Source organism: Neofelis nebulosa, chromosome 8, assembly GCF_028018385.1.
Source record: "Neofelis nebulosa isolate mNeoNeb1 chromosome 8, mNeoNeb1.pri, whole genome shotgun sequence".
NCBI classification, from domain to species: domain Eukaryota; kingdom Metazoa; phylum Chordata; class Mammalia; order Carnivora; family Felidae; genus Neofelis; species Neofelis nebulosa.
The window spans coordinates 6,120,005-6,139,070 of record NC_080789.1 but is presented as its reverse complement, the minus strand read 5'-3'; the positions used below and the strand labels follow the sequence as shown (position 1 = coordinate 6,139,070).

The 19,066-nt window shown below is 56.3% G+C and overlaps 1 protein-coding gene across 1 annotated transcript; it reads left to right on the top strand.

The window, feature by feature from the left end:
* The first annotated feature begins 7,505 nt into the window (after nucleotides 1–7,505).
* On the top strand, nucleotides 7,506–18,690 carry TSPO (translocator protein). The gene is made up of 4 exons (XM_058741099.1): nucleotides 7,506–7,511; nucleotides 15,862–16,072; nucleotides 17,625–17,763; nucleotides 18,250–18,690. Exons 2-4 carry the CDS (start codon nucleotides 15,891–15,893, stop codon nucleotides 18,436–18,438), a joined length of 510 nt encoding a protein of 169 aa, XP_058597082.1. The 5' UTR covers nucleotides 7,506–7,511; nucleotides 15,862–15,890; the 3' UTR covers nucleotides 18,439–18,690.
* Nucleotides 18,691–19,066: the final 376 nt, after the last annotated feature.

Genomic DNA, 19,066 nt, shown 5'->3' with positions numbered 1-19,066 from the left:
TTGAGACGGAGAGACAGAGCATGAGCATGGGAGGGGCAGAGAGAGGAGGAGACACAGAATCCGAAGCAGGCTCCAGGCTCCGAGCTGTCAGCACAGAGCCCGACGCGCGGCTGGAACGCACAAACCCAGGGAGATCATGATCTGAGCCGAAGTCAGACGGTTAACCGACTGAGCCACCCAGGCGCCCCTTAATTTATTTTTAAAGTAGGCTCCATGCCCGATGTAGGGCTTGAACTCATGGCCCTGAGATCAAGAGTCGCTGGCTCTACTGACTGAGCCAACAAGGCACCCCGTGGCATTATTGGCTGATTTAATTCCTCACGGCAACGAAGTGATGGATAGGTGCTGTTATTATCCTCAATTTACAGGTGAGTGGGCAAAGGCACAAAGACTGAATGATAGGTGGTTGGAGACAGAAGGGGCATTCGAAGTGGGGGTTATAGGTTTCTGAGCCATAGTGTGAGGCTGCTCAGGAAGAGTGTAACTCTGACCTCACCCCACTTACCCTCTGCTCCTCTCTCATTTCCTGCCAGCCCAGGAGACAGACAGACAGACACACACACACACACACACACACATCATAATGAGAAAGATCCAGATAGAATTACATCAGCAAATCTACTTCAGTGCGTTCGTCCTAAGAATCACATGTGCAAAGCCCTGACTCTCAGAACATCCAGTGCAGCCTTGCTTTTAACAAGGAAAAAGTGGAAATAAGCCATATATTCGACCAGAGGAGATTCCTTAAATGGGTTATGGCAGATCTATATGACCCTGTGGTCATCATAGATGTGGAGGAGGTTTTCAGGTTAAGACATGAATAGAGCACATGCTGCCTCCAGAAGCCTATAAATTCACAGTAAAGGAATCTTTTAAAGACGTAAATCCGCAAGGACAGGGAGAACAAGAAAGAGGGCCCTTGCAACAGAACTTCTGGAAGCTGAAAAGAAGGAAGACCAGTATTACCTGACTTCATAAGCTCTGGATAGCCAAATCCCTTCTGACAGTGGGGAAAGGTGACCAAGTCCTATTTATCAGCAGATTCCTCAAAAGCTTAGGAACTGGCAGCTTATAGACCTAGAGGTGAAAGAAGATTAAAATAAAGAGGTATCTTGAAGGTATCTTTGAAGAACAGATATTTATTTAAAAACAAATTTTTTTAGTTTTTTTATTGTAGAGAGAGAGAGCGCGCAGGGGAGCGGCAGAGAGAAAGAGAGACACAGAATCCAAAGCAGGCTCCAGGCTCTGAGCTGTCAGTACAGAGCCCGACACAGGGCTCAAACTCCACAGATCATGACCTGAGCCAAAGTCAGACACTTAACCGACTGAGCCATCCAGGCACCCCAATCTTTGTTTATTTATTTATTTTATTAATGTTTATTTTGGAGAGCGTGAGGGGGGAGTGGCAGAGAGAGGGTGGTGGGGACAGAGGATCGGAAGCAGGCTCTGTGTTGACAGCAGAGAGCCTGACGTGGGGCTCGAACTCACAAACCGTGAGATCATGACCTGAGCTGAAAGCAAGAGTAGGATGCTTAACCAACTGAGCCATCTGGGTGCCCCAAACAGTTAGATCTTTAGGCCCCTCTCTCGAGCCACTGAGTGGAACCCCTCCCTCATCTGGCAAACATCTGGGGTTTAGCTCTGGAAAGGACTGGACAGGGACAATGGTGAATGTGGGTACTCTGCTAAAGTGGTTCGATACTGAAGGCCGAATGCAGAGATCTCCAGTGCTCTCCCCCACTAAGCTCCCAGAAACCTGGAGCCAGGCCCCTACCCTGCACGGAAGGGACTGAAGGATCGTGGGGAATCTGACCAGTTCAAGAGGAAATCTGAAAGATATTGACAATCCAGGAAGTTCCCAGACAAATGGCCAGACAAGTTCCAACTTACAGTGATGTTAAACCAACAAATACTATCCTCACACGTGTTTTTTTTCCTCATAATCATGAGCAGCCAGCCCAAAATTCCCAAGCATCTGAGGAAAGCCTCTTACAAACAGAACACACACACACACACACACACACACACACACACACCACACACACAATGCATGGGATTCAGAGACTATGGTAAGAGAAGAAAATAATTGTTTTAAGAAAACTATCACAGATAGTTGAGAGGTAAGAGAAGATGCTGTATCCATGAACAAAATCAACAAAAAATTATGTATAAAAAAACATTTAGAAAACAAATAAGAATCTCTTGGAAATTAAAAAGAGGATAGCAGGAATGAAAAGCTCAATAGAAGGCCAGGAGGAGAAAGTTGAGGAAACCTCACATTAGGTAAAATATAACAATTCTGAAATCCGAAAATCAAACCAAAACCAAAAGCCCTTGAGAAGTGGAAGAGAAAAGGAAGTTACGGGACCAGCCTAGGAGGTCGAGGATTCTGAGTAACAAGGGTTTCAGAAAGAGAAGTGAGAAAATGGAGGGAAGGAAATCATCCAAAAGAAATTCAATTTCTGAAAAACGAAGGGTATGAGTTTCCCGTATGGGAGGGCCCCCCGAGCACAGGCACAATGGATGAAATTAGACCCCCATAGAGGACTATCTGTGTGACAGTCCAGGCCTCTAGGGACAAAAGTCTTAAAATCTTCCAGGAAGAACAAAATAGGTCACATGCAAAGGCTCCAATCGCTGAATGACTCCAGCCTGCTCATCAGCCCGGCGTCAGCAGGAAGACTGAATGTCTTCAGGATCTGGATGGATAACGGTCTCCAACTTTTGAGTTCTTCCTCAGCCAAGCATCAGTTAACCATGAGATAGAAGGCAAGATTTCTTTTTTTGAAAAAATATTTTTTTAATGTTTTTATTTTATTTTTGAGAGACAGAGCATGAGCAGGGGAGGGGTAGAGAGAGAGAGGGAAACACAGAATCCGAAGCAGGCTCCAGGCTCCGAGCTGTCAGCACAGAGCCCGACATGGGCCTCGAACCCATGAGCTGTGAGATCATGACCTGAACCAAAGTTGGACGCTTAATTGACTGAGCCACCCAGACGCCCCTGGATTTCTTTTCTTTTTCTTTCTTTCTTTCTTTCTTTCTTTCTTTCTTTCTTTCTTTCTTTCTTTCTTTCTTTCTTTCTTCCTTCCTTCCTTCCTTCCTTCCTTCCTTCCTTCCTTCCTTCCTTCCTTCCTTTCTTTCTTTCTTTCTTTCTTTCTTTCTTTCTTTTTGAGTTTATTTATCTTGAGAGAGACAGAGACAGTGTGAGAAGGGGAGGGGCAGAGAGAGGGAGAGAGAAAATCCCAAGCAGGCTCCACACCGTCAGCATGGAGCCTGATGCGGGGCTCGAACTCAGGAAACCGTGAGATCATGACCTGAGCAGAAACCAAGAGTTGGACTGTTAGCCAACCGAGCCACTCAGGTGCCCCTAGAATGCAAGATTTCAAAATGGCCCTTCCTACACAGTCTTTCTCAAGAACCCCTGGAGGATGGGCTCAGCACAAACATGGGTGGAACCAACTAGGAAATGAGGAGCCAGCCAGCAGAAGGGGTCTAGGGCATCCCCGAGGTGGTGGCGAAGAGAGACCCGGAATGATGTGTGCCCCACGCCTACGAGGGCTGCCATCACCAAGACCCTAGCAGTGGCTCTGCTGCCTCCTTGGGAACAGAATCCCCAGTGAGCCCGGCCCAGATTCTTGTCTGCGCTTGGCCAATCTGGATCACAGGGTGGTGAGACCCTCTTGTCCCCTCCATTCCCTGCTGCCTGGCTCAGCTGCCTGTTCCCCCCTCTCAGAAGTGTGCACCCCTACTCCTGAGAGCTGAATACAGGTCCGGTGAGCTCACAAGCAACGAGGCAGAAAAGCCCAAGCCTCTGCCCATTTCCTGCGAAATGCCCATGTCGCAGCCACAGACGTGCCCGCAGGGGAGCCTCACCCCCAACCTTACCCTCTGCCCCTTCAGGGGCTCTTGCCAATGTTTGTCAGAGGCCCGATCCAGTCTTCCCTTCCTAGGGGTCTTCCTCTGGTCTGACCGTCATGCCCACTCTCTCCAGCCAGTTTTGTGCTGCCCCGCTGTTCAAAGCTAATCAATAGAGTGCTCAGGGAGTCATAGCTGGGTGGTATTAACAGAACTCTAAAGGAAAGCATGGCCATGTTTAACACACAAGTCCAGTTAGAGGTGATCTTGGGGTGGCAGGGAGGAATCAGAATACCAGGAGGCCCCTGGGCGCTGGCAATCTTCTATTCCTTGACCTAGGGAGTGGACACTCAAGTGCCTTTTTATTTTTATTTTAAAGTGTACACAGCATTTTATATATATTTCTGTTTGTGGGGAACACTTCACAATTAACTAAAAACACTGTAGGCAAACGTTTGCTAGCGTAGAAAGAGGCTTCTGGTTTATTGTAAGGGGAAGGAAGAAAAATTATAAAACCATTTACAGTGTGAAGGCATTCTTGTAAAGGAATGTGTGACGCCCTTAGAAAAGGGCGTGGACAGGGGCGCCTGGGTGGCTTGGTCGGTTAAGCGGTTAAGCGTCCGACTTCGGCTCAGGTCATGATCTCACGGTCCGTGAGTTCGAGCCCCGCATCGGGCTCTGTGCTGACGGCTCAGAGCCTGGAGCCTGTTTCAGATTCTGTGTCTCCCTCTCTCTCTGCCCCTCCCCTGTTCATGCTCTGTCTCTCTCTGTCTCAAAAATAAGTAAACGTTAAAAAAAAAAAATTAATAAAAAAAAAAAGAAAAGGGCGTGGACAAAGTCACTCACTGAAGTATGGGCAGTGTTTTGCTCTAGGCGATGGGTGAGTAGGTGGCTTTATGTTTTCCTCTGTGTTTTCCAATTCCTTTACAATAAATGTGGATTTCTCATGGAATAAAGTAAACTCATAAATATATAAGGAAATACTGTGCCTGAATCGCGGTTGGAATTGGGAAGCTGAGTGACACATCGGTTAAGAGTGCAGATCCTGGGGGCGCCTGGGTGGGAATCCTGACTCCATCGCTCTGGCACTGTGTGACCTCGGGATGTTCCCTCCCCTCTCTGAGCCTGTGAGGGTGTTTTCCATGCCTCCTTCCTGGATCGACTGAGGCCAAAGGTTGGGTTTGGTTGTGTTGTATCCTCCAGGGTTCAGCCCAGCGCTGGGCACCTTGCAGCGCTCAAGATACAGGCCAAATGGCCGGGAGAAGCTCCAAGCTCGGTGCCGTGGAGTTCAGAGGTCACCGCCCACTTAGAATGGGGGTGGCGCAGAGTTGGGGTTCTGGAAGAGCTTGCTGGCGCAACACTGGAGAGCAGTCAGACTCGGACACGAAGAGGTGTCCAGTAGGGGGTGAGGGGTGCTTTGGCAGGGACACAGAGGAGGGAAAGGGTGGGGTAGTCGGCTTGACCCCATTTTGACAGGGCCTCCGGTGCCAGTTTGGACTGGATCCTAAGCAGCTGGAGGGTCCTCAGCAGAGGAGGGCAGTGGAAGGGACCAGAGGGGAGCTGGGGGCCAGCTAGAGGCTGCGGCTGCTGCTCAGAGGAGGGACAGGGACAGTGGCCCAGGCTCGAGTGGGGTGTGTGGGGCTGGGCAGGAGCGAGGCGGAAGTGATGGGAGGTTTCTAGGCACACTGGGTGCGGCATCGCTATCTGCACGAAGACCTGCAGTGTGAGCCCCTCGGGCAGCGGCTGGCCCCTCCAAACTGCAGGGTCACATCTGTGAAAGGTGTGTGCACTTCACACAAACCTTGTGTGTTTGTTCTCAGTCCCTCCCTTTGGCCCTGGCAAGCAGCAGACATGTGGGGGCAGAAGTCTCTTGAGCCTTGGGCCCCATGTGTAGTAGGGGTGAGGCTGGAGGGAAGCTGCATTGTCTCCTCCCCACGAGTCTTCCGGGGGAGGTGAGCGGGCCACTTGGCCAAGCCACAGGCACCTCCTTACAGGAAGTGGGTGAGGGCTGCCTGGCAGCTCCCTGGGAGGTGTGCCCAGACCGATTTCATCAAGGACAGCAGTCACAGGACCAGCTGCCACAATACTTTGAGGGACCCAGGAAAATGTTTTAATTTCTTTTATTTTAATTAACTAATCAGTTAACTTAATTAACGAATTAAAATATTTTACTTTTTAATGTAAGCTCTACACCGCACATGGGGCTCGAACCTACAACCCTGAGATCGAGACTCACATGCTCCACTGACCGAGCCACCCAGGCACCCCGCCTTTTTTTTAAGTAGGCTCCCCCTGCCCAATGTGGGGCTCAAACTAACGACCCTGAGGTCAAGAGTTGCATGCTCTACCGGCCAAGTCAGCCAGGAACCCCTTGTTTTTTTTTTTTTTTAAATTTTTTTTTTTCAACGTTTTTTATTTATTTTTGGGACAGAGAGAGACAAAGCATGAATGGGGGAGGGGCAGAGAGAGAGGGAGACACAGAATCGGAAACAGGCTCCAGGCTCCGAGCCATCGGCCCAGAGCCTGACGCGGGGCTCGAACTCACTGACCGCGAGATCGTGACCTGGCTGAAGTCGGACGCTTAACCGACTGCGCCACCCAGGCGCCCCTTATTTTTTTTTTTTTTTTAAATTTTTTTTTTTTTTAGGAACCCCTTGTTTTAATTTCTTTTAAAATCAGAAGAAAAAGAAACAATGTAGCCTGGATTATACTTGTCTTTTTATCAAAGCAATCAAAGGAGGAAGGGGCTGCAAAGGCCCAAATCATTTGTGCTGCAGCCAGGAGGCTCCAAGCTACTGTGGTTGGGGAGAAGGAGCTATAGTTCATGTTGGTCCCCCGAGGACCAATTTGGGCAACTTTGGCTTCTGCAGGCTGAGGGTCCCTCGGCCCAAGGACAGACTCGTGGCTTCAGTAATAAAGCAGCACCTGTAGATGAGGAGGTGAGGGGTCCAAGGCCCGGGGCTGGACATGCTGGGCCCATCAGGGTGACTCTGACAAACTGGAGGTCACCTCTGGGCCGTGATGGTTGCAGTCTCCCCTCACTGAGTGCCAAGCGTCTGCAGGGCTCCCTGCCCACATTGCTCTGTGGCATCCTCATTAGTCCCGAGCTGTCGTGCCCATTTTACAGATGAGGAGATGGAGGCGGAGAGAACCAGTCACAAAGCGGCTGAGCCAGGACTAAGAGTCCAGCCTGCCTCGTGCCCGGGGCACCAGTTTAAGGAACTGGGGTACTCTTCCGGGGATGGGGAGCCAGGGCTACTGTATAGGGGTGTTCGGGGCTTTGCTATCAGGGGGCGTAACTCCCCTCCCTGAGGTCGGGCCCTGTTGCCCCATTTTATAAACGGGAAAGGTGAGGCTCAAGAAGAGAAGCGACCTGTCAGCCGGCGCAGCCGGGAAGGTCGCCACGGGAAGGACTGGGGCTGACGGAGCCTCGGGCGCGGAGGCGGAGGCGGAGGCGGAGGCGGAGGCGGAGGCGTGCCTCGCTGGCGGGAAGGAGGCAAAGAGTGAGCTCTCCGGCGGCTTCCAGCCAAGCGGGGCGGAGCCGGGGCGGGGCGGGACCGGGGCGGGGCCTCGCGGCCGGGGCGGGGCGGGCCGGGGACCTGGGCCGCCGCCTCCCGCCGCGCAGTGCCTTGCCGGAGCGCGTCCCCCCGCGGCTGGTGAGTGGGGCCCGGGCGCCGAGGGGGCAGCGGGCGGGGCGGCCCAGCGCAGGTGCGACACCCGACGGCGCCCGGCCGCCTGCGCGGGGGGCCGGGGTCGAAGTGAGGCGGGAGGAGGCGGGCGGGAGCGGCGGGGCGGGGATCCCAGGGGCGGCCGTGGGGCAGCGCTAGGGGCTCGGCCGCCGGGTCGGCGGGCAGGGCGGCCCGGGCCCTGACCTCCGCGGTCGGGGCTGCCGTACGGCGGGGTTCCGGTGGGCGAGCGGGAGACGGAGGGGGAACTAGGGCAGCCTCGCCGGGGCCCGGCCCTCCTCGCCCCGCCCCGGCCCTCTTCGCCCCGCCCCCGCCCCGCCCCTCCTCTCCGCGCCCCTTCCCTCCCCTCCCTGCCGCTGGGGTCTGGAGGGAAGCGCAGCCCCCGGAGGGACCGGACGCTCCCGGCTCCCGCCCATTCCGCAGATGTGGAAGCAGGGGTGGGGATGGGAGGAGGGCGAGAGTGGCTGAGCGGGATACCGTGAGGACCACAAAATGCCCGAGAGACCTCAGGCTGCTGATCAACTTGAGACAGTCCATTTCTAGGGGAGGAAACCCAGGCCAGATTGGGAGGTTACTTGCACACAACCGGTTAAGGCCCCAGAGGGCCTTAGAACTGGGTCCCAAGATTCCCAGTTCAGTTCTCAGGTGCGCTGTAGCCTGGACAGAGGTCTGGTGTGGGCAGAACATCGCCTAGGACCTGCCTGTCCCCTGGCCCTCCTGCAAAGGAGCTCAGAGCCTAGGTGGTGGGGGGGGGGGGGGTGCCTCCCGCTGTGAACACACTGCCAGTTCTGGGGTCCACCCTGCTGGCCTGGCCCGGCCTGCGAGCCTCTCTGGCTGGCCTGCTAGTGCCCGATGGTACCTGGTGCCGGCTGCGAGCTCTAAGATGGATGGCAGAAGGGGCTGGGCTTGGGCCTGCCCTAGGGGCCATGGACTGGGGCTGTTCCAAAAGGGTCATGGGGCTAGCAGAGGGTCAGAGGAGGCTGTGCACAAGAAGGGTGCCAGGGTGCCTGGCACACAGCAGGCTGTTGACCGAAAGGCCTAGCTGGAGGAATGTGGGCCTGGAGCCTCTTCCTCTGCGGGCAGAAGTGGGGAGCCTCTGTGGGGGATGCGGGACAGCAGTGGCCGATGCCTCCTTCATGGAGCAAGGGTGTTTGTCCACTTGCCTGGAAAGGAACCAGGGAGCAAGGGGTGGGGGTAGCAAGCCTCTTGGTGGAGCAGGGGGTAGGCTGCCTCTTTCCGTTTCTAGAAGGCTGCTCAGCACACCCAAAGGGAGTCTCTGAGGGAATCCTTTCAACTGAGGGAAACTGAGGCTCACCCAGGGGCCCTTGTCCGGGGTCACACAGTGACAGCGGTGGAGCCAGGGTTTGAACCAGTGTGGTTCAAAGCCTTGCTTCCTCCACCAGGCTCGAGAGGCTACTTTCTCCGCCTGCTGTGTGTGTGTGTGTGTGTGTGTGTGTGTGTGTGTGTGCGCGCGCGCGCCAGGCACACATTTGTGCCTGGCAGTGACTGAATAACAGCTGGCTGGATCTGCCAGAAGCCGCTGACAGTGGGTTCCTTGGGGGCTTGGGCTCAAAGGGAGGGAGCCTTCTTTTTAGTATATACACTTTTGCCTTTTCAGTATTTTATTTTCAAATCTGTTTCTCTCTCTTTTTTTCAAAGTTTATTTTGAGAGAGAGGGAGGGAGGGTGGGAGAGAGGGGGGCAGAGGGAGAGGGAGAGAATCCCAAACAGGTTCCATGTCCATGGAGCCCCACGCCGGGCTTGATCCCGAGACCCTGGGATGATGACCTGAACCAAAAACAAGAGTCAGATGCTTAACCCATTGAGCCACCCAGGTGCCCCTATTTTTACTTTTTTTTTTTAAACTTATTTCTGATTATGCAAGCCATGCCTGAATATGCTCTTTGTGTTTAAAAAAGTAGTCATCTGCCCCATAAAGCAAATACCCCCTTGTCACTCCCAGCCCCACCCCATCCCAGACCTCCCAGGTCACCAGCTGGATGGGGATCCTTCCTGACCTGTTGTCTCTTATGCTGGGTACTTTCATAATGAAGAAGAGTCACAAAGGTTATGAATGAGGAGGATTCGCTGTGAGTCATTTAAAAGTAGAAAGGATCGGGGCACCTCGGTGGCTCAGTCGGTTGAGCATCCGACTTCAGCTCAGGTCATGATCGCGCGGTCTGTGAGTTCGAGCCCCGCATTGGGCTCTGTGCTGATGGCTCAGAGCCTGGAGCCTGCTTCGGATTCTGTGTCTCCCTCTCTCTCCGCCCCTCCCCCATTCATGCTCTCTCTCTCTCCCTCTCTCTCTCTCTCTCTGTCAAAAATAAAATAAACATTAAAAAAAAAAAGTAGAAAGGATCTTCTGTGTCTCCTTCTCTCTCTGCCCCTCCCCTGTTCGCACTCTGTCTCTCTCTGTCTCTCTCAAAAATAAATAAACATTAAACAAAAAAAAAAAAAAAAAAAAAAAAAGTAGAAAGGAGCTTTGAAACAAGTCCCTGGACAGCGGTGGCTTGAGTGAGAGATAAGGCTGAGGAGAGCTGGGCACAGCTGGGGAGGCGAGGGTGGGAATCAGAGAGACAAAACTCTTTTTTTTTTTTCCTGGGGAGCAGTTTCTGCCACCCCCAGGGAACAGGAGGATCCCCTGAGACTCACTAGCTCAGTCTGCACTTCACAGATGGGGACATCTGTGAGGTTTGGGACGTGAGATCTTAGGGCCAGAAATGGGTCTGGAGTCTCTTGGCCGGGAGCGAGGCATCTTAAGCACAGGTCCTGACTCCCACCCTGAGGGGAAAGGAAGGATTCAGATCCTATAAGTGCCGCCCCTGGGCCAAGGTGGGGTCTGATGCCCTGTGGGGGCTGGGACACTGGTGCTGGGGCTGAAGAGAGTGAGCCTGTTGACCCTGACAGAATCTTCTGACACTGGGCAGAGGGTGGGACCGCTGAGGCCAGCAGACTCCCAGCTCAGGGGTGGGGGTGCTTTGGGCCTCAGAGTCACACAGATCTGGAAAATTCTGCGACTCCCTGTGCCTCAGTTTCCTCATCCGGACGGTGGGAATAGTAACGTCCACCACGGAGGCTGGGAGGGTGTGGCTCAGGGTCCCCGGAAGAGAAGCAGCTGGTCGCCTCCCCTGCAGCCACTGTGACGAATTAAGTAATGACCAGCAGCATGGGCCTGGCCCACACAGCTGCCATCCACCAAGCACCACCCATGATGCTCATTCCCCAGAGGCCTAGAACCTTCTCCTGACCCCCAGGTCCTGAGCCCTCTGTGTTGGAAGTCCTCCTCTGGGAGTGGCCCCTGGCCGTCTGTGAAGCATCTTGCCCCATTTAGCACCCTGTGCCTGACTGGCTGATGTTTTCTCAGCCTTGGGTCTATGCCACGGGGCTGTTTCTTCCCCCGGAGGAAATGGGGTGAGTGGCCCCAACACTGGCAGCACAGTGCCTTGCTCATCTGGTCCTCCGCTTGGGCCTCCCCCATGACCCCATGAAGCCGGCCGGGCAGGTTTTCCACGCAGCTGATCAGCCCTCGAGCCCTTTCCCAGCCTTGGGTGCTCCCTCACCTTCCCCAGCCCTCCCTGGGACCCCATCCCAGAGCACACCTCTCTCAGGCCAGCCCAGCCCAGCCCAGCCCAGCCGAGTGTGACTCAGCCTGGTGGGTCCCCCCCCCCCCCCCCCCCCCCCCCCCCCCCCCCCCCCCCGCCGTCGGGTGATTCAAGGGCTGAGCAGTCCCCGAGAGGCCACAGGAAGCTCCCTGCCCGGGCTCTCTGCGTGGGAGGCATCTGGCCTTTCTGTGTTCGACCTTCGGGGCGGGGCAGACTCTCAGATCCCCTAGGCCCAGTGAAGCATAACCACAGCCAGGCTCTGGAAGGCGCAGCCGGGGGTGGGGGCAGGAACACGGACTCAGACCCTACTCTGTCCCTGAGGCCTTAGGGAAGCCACCGCCCTCTGGTGGCCCTTGGTTTGTCCTGTACCCAGGGACCGGGTTGGTGGGCTGTAGGGCCCCCCTGGCCCTGTGAGCGAGTCCTGTGTGGGATTTCCTGGGCACGGGCTGGGTGTGGCTGTGGCAGGGTGACACGGGCGCCCCTGCCCACAGCACCTTGGGGAGGAGTATGGACCCACGCGGCAGTGTGAGCACGTCTCAGAAACATCACGGTCAGCGAAAGAAGCCAGGCCCCAAAGGCCCCGTGGTGTATGATGCCATTTACATGAAATGTCCAGAAAAGGTAAATCCACAGAGACAGAGGGCTGGTTACCAGGGGCCGGGGGAGGGAGGAGCAAGGAGTGTACGGAGGTTCATTGAGGGTGTGATGAAAACGTTTTAGAACTTGGTGTGGATGGTGATTACACGACATTTGGAGCGTAATACTGTCACCGAATTGTGCGCTTTAAGGGGTTAATTTGACGTTATGCAGATTTCACCTCGATTAAGAAAAAAAAGTAGGAGAGAAAAAAAAAAAAAGACCAAACCCGGGACCGGAGCCACTGACAGTCTCAGAGCAGGAGTCTTGTGGTGGAAATGGAGGGCTCGGAGGCTCTTGGTGGCACTTGCAGTGGGGTCTGGGGCCCGGCTCAGGGCCTGATGCAGTGACAGATGCCGAGCGTAATAAGCAAGGGACGGTGCAAGCTGTTATCCAAACCAGGATACTTCTTTTTTAAACGGTCTACTTGGAACCAACTTGGGACTTGTAGAAAAGTTATAAAAGTCGTACCGAGAGTCCCCACGTAGCCTCCACCCAGCTGGGAAGTCACTGTGGTGTGGCGCTCGCGACCATAGACCCCCAGTCACCCTGAGGAGACTTGAAGTCTGACGTTCAATGCCTGACCCCCCAGCCCCTCCCCTCAGTGTCCGGGCCTCAGTTTCCCGGCCGGCATGTGAGGATCAGGACGGTGTGAAGGCCTCCCACCTGCTCAGCCATGTCCCAGTCTGGGGGAGACCTAGGGCACAACCTGTGGCACAACCACAGCTCCTGCGGTGGCCAAATGCTGTCACTTTACTGTGGATCCAGCATATTTGTTAGGCAGGCTGGGCTGTGTCCCCATTGCATAGATGAGAAAGCAGCTGAGGAGGCCTGAGCCCGTCACATGTGTCACCAGGTCACATGCTGGTGAGCCCAGCAGGACGGCTGGGTCCCAGGGCTCTGCGTCCAGAGTTCCACATCCACCTGGCAGGAGCACAGGGCCAGGGGTCCTGTCGGTTGTGGTGAGATAGACCCTCAGGCTCACCTGTTCTGTGCTCTCTGGAAACCAGAGGGCAGCGCAGGAGGGCGGGGGAGGGAGGAATCAGTCAGTCCCCAGATGGCAGAGCTGGAATCTGCTAGCACTCTCTCGATTGTTCCCTTTAAAATGGTCTTCATTATAGGGGCGCCTGGGTGGCGCAGTCGGTTAAGCGTCCGACTTCAGCCAGGTCACGATCTCAGCGCTCCGTGAGTTCGAGCCCCGCGTCAGGCTCTGGGCTGATGGCTCGGAGCCTGGAGCCTGTTTCCGATTCTGTGTCTCCCTCTCTCTCTGCCCCTCCCCCGTTCACGCTCTGTCTCTCTCTGTCCCAAAAATAAATAAAAAACGTTGAAAAAAAAAAAAAAATTTAAAAAAATAAAATGGTCTTCATTATAGACGTTTTGGAAAACAATAAAGACGGAATGAACCTAGCGTTGTAAATCCCACTGCCAAGGGCAGCCCATAGCATCCTCGGCTGCCCGCTTGCAGAGGGGTCCCCGGCCGACGCCTGTCCTGCTCTGTGCCTCCGGTCTTCCGCTGGCAGATGGGATGAGATGTCATCGTTCCCCGCAGGGCAAGGATTGAAGGGTGGTGGGCGGTCAGTCGTTCCCCAGCAATGTTAGCTTTGTGATTATGACGGTTGCTAACATCTTCGTGAATCTGTTACAGGTTTTATTTTTGTGTTTTATTAGTTTTTTAAGTTTATTTATGTATTTTGAAAAGGAGAGATCACCAGCAGGGGAGGGGCAGAGAGAGAGGGAGAGAGAATCCCAAGCAGGCTCTAGGCTGTCAGCATAGAGTCCGATGCGGGGCTTGAACCCACCGACCATGAGATCATGACCCGAGCTGAACTCAAGAGTCGGGCACTTAACTGACTGAGGCACCCAGGCACCCCAAATCTGTTACAGTTTTTTAAAAAAATTTTAATGTTTGGGGCGCCTGGGTGGCGCAGTCGGTTAAGCGTCCGACTTCAGCCAGGTCACGATCTCGCGGTCCGTGAGTTCGAGCCCCGCGTCAGGCTCTGGGCTGATGGCTCGGAGCCTGGAGCCTGCTTCCGGTTCTGTGTCTCCCTCTCTCTCTGCCCCTCCCCCGTTCATGCTCTGTCTCTCTCTGTCCCAAAAAAATAAATAAAAAAACGTTGAAAAAAAAAATTTTTAATGTTTATTCTTGAAAACAAAATTTTAAAAAATGTTTATTTTTGAGAGAGAGAGAGAGACAGAACATGGGCAGGCAAGGGGCAGAGAGGGAGACACAGAATCTGAAGCAGGCTCTAGGCTCTGAGCTGTCAGCACAGAGACTGATGCAGGGCTCGAACTCAGGAGATCATGACCTGAGCTGAAGTCAGATGCTTAACCAACTGAGCTACCCAGGCGCCCCTGTTACAGTTTTTAAAATGATTATTTGTGTTATTTATTTATTTTTAATTGGGATCATTCTGTAGTCAATTTTATATTCTTTCCTCACTTATGTGGAGAACAATTTTCACGTTATGAGAGTCGTCAACAGCTGGCTTTGGGGGTCGACCAGGCCCTGATGGCTCCCCATTGCCTCCAGAGCGAGCACACCCCCCCTTCCCTGCACCTGCTCCCCCACAGCCCGACCCCCTCAGCCCATGCCCATCATTCTCTTCACCCTGACCGCTCCCGCCCCCGTGTCCCTGTGCAGGAAGGGCGCACTGTGCCGCCACAACCTTCTTTTCTTTGAGCCCGGGTCAGGGGTGCCCTTTCTGACTGAGGTCTGTGTGCCTCTCCGGGACCCCCACTCCGTCTACCCTGGGCCCCAGCCCCCGCCCCAGGAGGCCGTGCTACAGGTTTGCTGAGCTGAATCTGGGTGGGTGGCTTCTTATCTCCTGCATACAAGCACCCCCAGATTCTCCAGTTAGGATCAGGCTCTGTCAGCGGGAGCCCAGCCTCCTCATTTTATGGTGGGGAAACTGAGGCCCAGTCAGGGTGCTCACAGGCTTAGAGTCCCACAGCAGGTACGGTCAGAGCTGGCCTGAGATGCCCCCAGCTGGGGGTCCCCCTTGCTGTCACTCTGGATTCTCAGCCCCAGTGAGCAATTCAGTCTGCTGAGAGCCTCACTGGCTGCTGGGCGCCTAGTAGGTTCTCCGAGACCTCAGGGCTGCGGGGCAAGGGGGCGTAGCTGTTGAGCACAATGTACAAGCCTGATGACTGGGTCCCCAGCCCTTGAGGTGGCAGCATCCAGGCCTGACGCAGGGGGCCTTCCTTGCCCTGAGCCCTGCCAGCCTCTCAGGGCCGCCGAGGGGACCTCACCAGCCTTGAACTCTTGCTAACTCCTGTTCTTTCCCACCCACCTCCTCAATGAGCCTGGGCGTCATGGAGGGAGCAGCTTTTGGACTGGGCAGAGCCTGGCCCCAGAGTGCTGTGTGACGGCTTTCCCTCTCTGGCAGGCAGGGCAGGGATGGTGATTTTAGGGTGGGCCTGAAGGTTGGTGGTAAAATACTCCCCTACTGAGCTTGGCCTTGGTAGGCAGTGTTGATATCCCATTCTACAGAGGGGGATACTGAGGCCCAGAGGGCTGAAGTGATTTGCCTGAGGTCACAGTGAGTCAGTGGAGAGCCAGGGTTTGAGCCACGCTCTGTGTGATCCCAGCTACTGAATGAATGAATGAGTGATGAGAGAATGAATGAATGAGAAGTACTAGAACATAAAGTAGAGGGTGTGGACTGATGCAGGCTTCCTAGGGCACCGAGCTGTCAACTGGCCTGGGGAGGAAGGGTTGGGAAAACTTCTTGGTGGAGGAGACACGAACTGGTCTTGAATCCAACTTGACAGGAGCCCCAAGGTCAAGGGTGAGGGTAAGAGAGAGGACAGGGCCCTGGCCGCTGAGGCAAGAGCTGAGGTTGGGGCCACCTGTGGGGGCAGGGGTGACCCCAGGCTCCTGCCAGTCAGGGCAGCCTTCTGGGTTGGGGGGCAGGAGTTTGGGTGGAAATGCATTCGTTGGAGCCAGTGCACTCGGCTGGCAGGGGCTGCCTGTGTGAACCTGGCCCCTCCCCGCCCAGTGCTTGGGGAGGCCTCGCCCCAGTTCTGGAGTGCTGCCCCGCCCCTCACCCCACCCCTCACCCCCACCCCTGTCTTCTCTTTCAGAACTTTCCAGAACAGCAGCCGCAGCAGCAATGGCCCCGCCTTGGGTGCCCGCGGTGGGCTTCACTCTGGTGCCCAGCCTGGGGGGCTTCCTGGGCTCGTACTATGTCCGCGGGGAGGGCCTCCGCTGGTATGCCGGCCTGCAGAAGCCCTCCTGGCACCCGCCCCGCTGGACGCTGGGCCCCATCTGGGGCACCCTGTACTCGGCCATGGGGTAGGTGGGCGGGGCCGTCCTCCCCCTTCCGAGGCTGAGGCTCGAGTTTAGAGCTTCTCCACGTGCTCCTGGGGCCGCAGGCACCGTTTCCTGGCCGGGTTTGCCAAGCGAGGGTGGAGGCAGCTTCGGGACCGTTGCTCCAACAACTGAGCTTTCTCCTCCAAGGCCTCCCGGGAGGGGCGGGCCGGATGGCGCAGCCTCACGCTGGCACCCTGGCTGTTTTCGCAACTCCGGGGAGTGGGGGTGGCGGGGGGGGGGGGGGAAGAGCCTGGCTCAGTGTGTCAAGTCCAGACCTGGGCGGCTTCCAGGACCCACAGCGGCAGCAACAGGAACGGCAATTCTCTCAGCTACCATTTGTCGAGCACCTGCTCCGTGCGAGGCTGGGTCTGGGTTAATTTGCAAGGCCACCCATTTGACAAGGGGTCTGGAGAAGACACACAGCTAGCAAGTAGGGACCCTGCAGGAAACCCTGTGGCGAGACGGCGGCAGCTGGGCGGGTGAGGGCACCCTCCTGGTGGCTCTAATGGGAACTGCAACCGGCCGCTGCGGCCTGCTTCCTGCCCTGGGATGTTCGTTGCTTCCCTGCATCCTGAGTCTATGCCAGCCCAGGGTGGGGCTGCAGATGCCAGGCGCCCGGGGAGCAGGTGGCACAAACCAGGCTGGATGCCCCCCGGGGTTCTGATGGGACTGAGACACCCACAAGTCCGCACAACCCGGGTGTCACGTGGGCATCACCGCGAGAGTCCCAGGCCCTGCCCAGTCAGGCTCCCAGCTCTTCCTGTGTCCTGCTTTCTCCTCCCCGATCCTGGCCCAGGCATCACTATGTCTACCTCATCTTGCTTCAGTCTCCAGGCCTCCCCCTTCTTCTTGGCCTTCCTCCTCCAATGAGATCCTGATAAAGCACAAATGTGACCCTGGTCTCTCTGTCGTGGGACCCTGCGGAGGCTCCCTGTGACCCTGGTGAGGTCGAATCTCTCATGGAGTAAAGACTTCGGGCTCTGGCCCTGGCCACCCGGATTCAAATCCTGACTTTACCTGCTGGTTGCCTGCTAAGGGGTCTTAAGAGAGTCACTTCACCGCTTTGTGCCTGAGTTTCCTCACCTGTAAAAGGGGGGTGACGACACTGCCCACCTTCATTTATCACGAAGATAAAACAAGTTAATGCTCGGAAAGTGCCAGGGCAGTGCCTGTGTGTGTAAGAGCTGGAGGACGTCACCTGTGCCTGTGCCGGTCCCATCCCCGGCTGGGCCAGGAGCCTCTTTCTCACTTGTGTGCCTCACGTGCTTTGCTCTTCAGAGCCTGATGATAATGATGGCAGATATTTATTGAGTGTTGCATGTGCCAGGCGCTGACCCAGGCACGGCCAGTGTGTTAACTCACATCCCGACAGCAATCCTGTAGCGAGAATGAAGGCCCAGAGAAGTCAAGCAACTTCCCTGAGGTCACAAGGCAGTCAGCGGCAGAGCGTGCCTGAGCCGTCACTGTGTCGCCCCATAGGTGAGCTTTTGGGTCTCTTCCCTGCTGGTGCCCTGACCCGTGGCCTCTGTTTCAGGTATGGCTCCTACATGGTCTGGAAAGAGCTGGGGGGCTTCTCGGAGGAGGCTGTGGTTCCCCTGGGGCTCTATGCCGGGCAGCTGGCCTTGAACTGGGCGTGGCCTCCCCTCTTCTTTGGCACCCGACAAATGGGTTGGGTAAGTGTGGCCTTGGCCAGTCCTCTTGGTCCCTGGAGATGGCCTGTGGAGGAGTGGCCTTTCCGTGGGGGACATGGGGCATCACATCCTAGATGACGAGTGAGGGTCTCGCGACGGGGGCGGCTCATGGTCAGGATCTCTCAGAAGCTCAGGGGACCGGCAGCCCTCCACGCTGCTCCTCCTTCAGTGAAGGGAGCACTGCGGACTCCTGATGGAACCAGATGGGCTTGCGGGCTTGGTTAGGGGGCCATTGTATGCTGAACACAGCGCACCTGGTGATGTGCCGCCCTCACCCAGCAGGGATCGTTCCCATTTTACAGATGGGAAACGGAGGCACACGACGAGGGAGGGGCTTGGCTGGGTCGCTGAGGGGTGGGATGGAGGAGTGTTCCCTCGATCGCCGCCTGTAAGCGGCCAGCTGGGACTCACGTCTCGTGGCTACGTGAGCCTCAGGCCTCCCTGACCCCTCTGCCCGTGTCTCTGCAGGCCCTGGTGGACCTCCTGCTGACGGGTGGGCTGGCAGGAGCCACGGCCGTGGCCTGGCGTGGGGTGAGCCCACCGGCCGCCCGCCTGCTCTACCCGTACCTGGCCTGGCTGGCCTTTGCGGCCGCGCTCAACTATTGCGTGTGGCGGGACAACCAGGGCCGGCGCGGCGGCCGGAGGCTCGTCGAGTGAAAGCGCGCCTCGTCCGAGGACTGTGGCTGCCCGCCGGTCAGGTGGTGCCCGTGGTGGTGGCCCTTCCACTTCCGTGGCCACCGGGCCTGTAGGCGTGCCCGGGTCTCAGCCCCGGGGGCTCACCGCCCGCTTCGGAAGTGCTCTAGGCCAAGCTCCTGCCCCAGAAACGGCGTCCTGTGCTTTCTGCCCCTGCTCCAAGCAAGCTCTCAGAACGTGGAAGGTCATAAGGCAAATAAAGTTTTTAACCTCCTGGCAGTGGCCCTCTTACTTGGGCAGGGGCTGCTGGCTGCGGGTGGGGGCGGGAGGGACTCATCCTCCTGCGGGATCTGTCCAGGCTGCACCATCCAGACGGGGCTGGACCAGGTCAGTGCTCACCCACGCTCCTCGCGCCTCCCCCCCAGGCTCTCTGAGAGGCGGGGTGTCTTGCCTGGCCCAGAGCAGCCTGGGTTCAACCCGGAGCCCACACCGGCTATGCCGCGGCTTGGCTGGCGTTCGGCAGGCTGGGACCTCCGTCCTACCCACTCTCTAAGCCCCCGGGAAGCTCAGCCTGGGGCGTGGGCCCACAGTTGGCCTGGGCCAGCACCTCGGCACCCTCAGCTGGCCTCGGCCGGGATGGGGCTGGGCCTAG

Coding starts and splice junctions, on each gene's coding strand:
- TSPO (XM_058741099.1), top strand. CDS start 15,891: ATGGCCCCGCCTTGGGTGCCCGCGGTGGGCTTCACTCTGGTGCCCAGC. Junction 16,073..17,624: donor ACCCTGTACTCGGCCATGGG/GTAGGTGGGCGG, acceptor CCTCTGTTTCAG/GTATGGCTCCTACATGGTCT. Junction 17,764..18,249: donor GCACCCGACAAATGGGTTGG/GTAAGTGTGGCC, acceptor GTGTCTCTGCAG/GCCCTGGTGGACCTCCTGCT.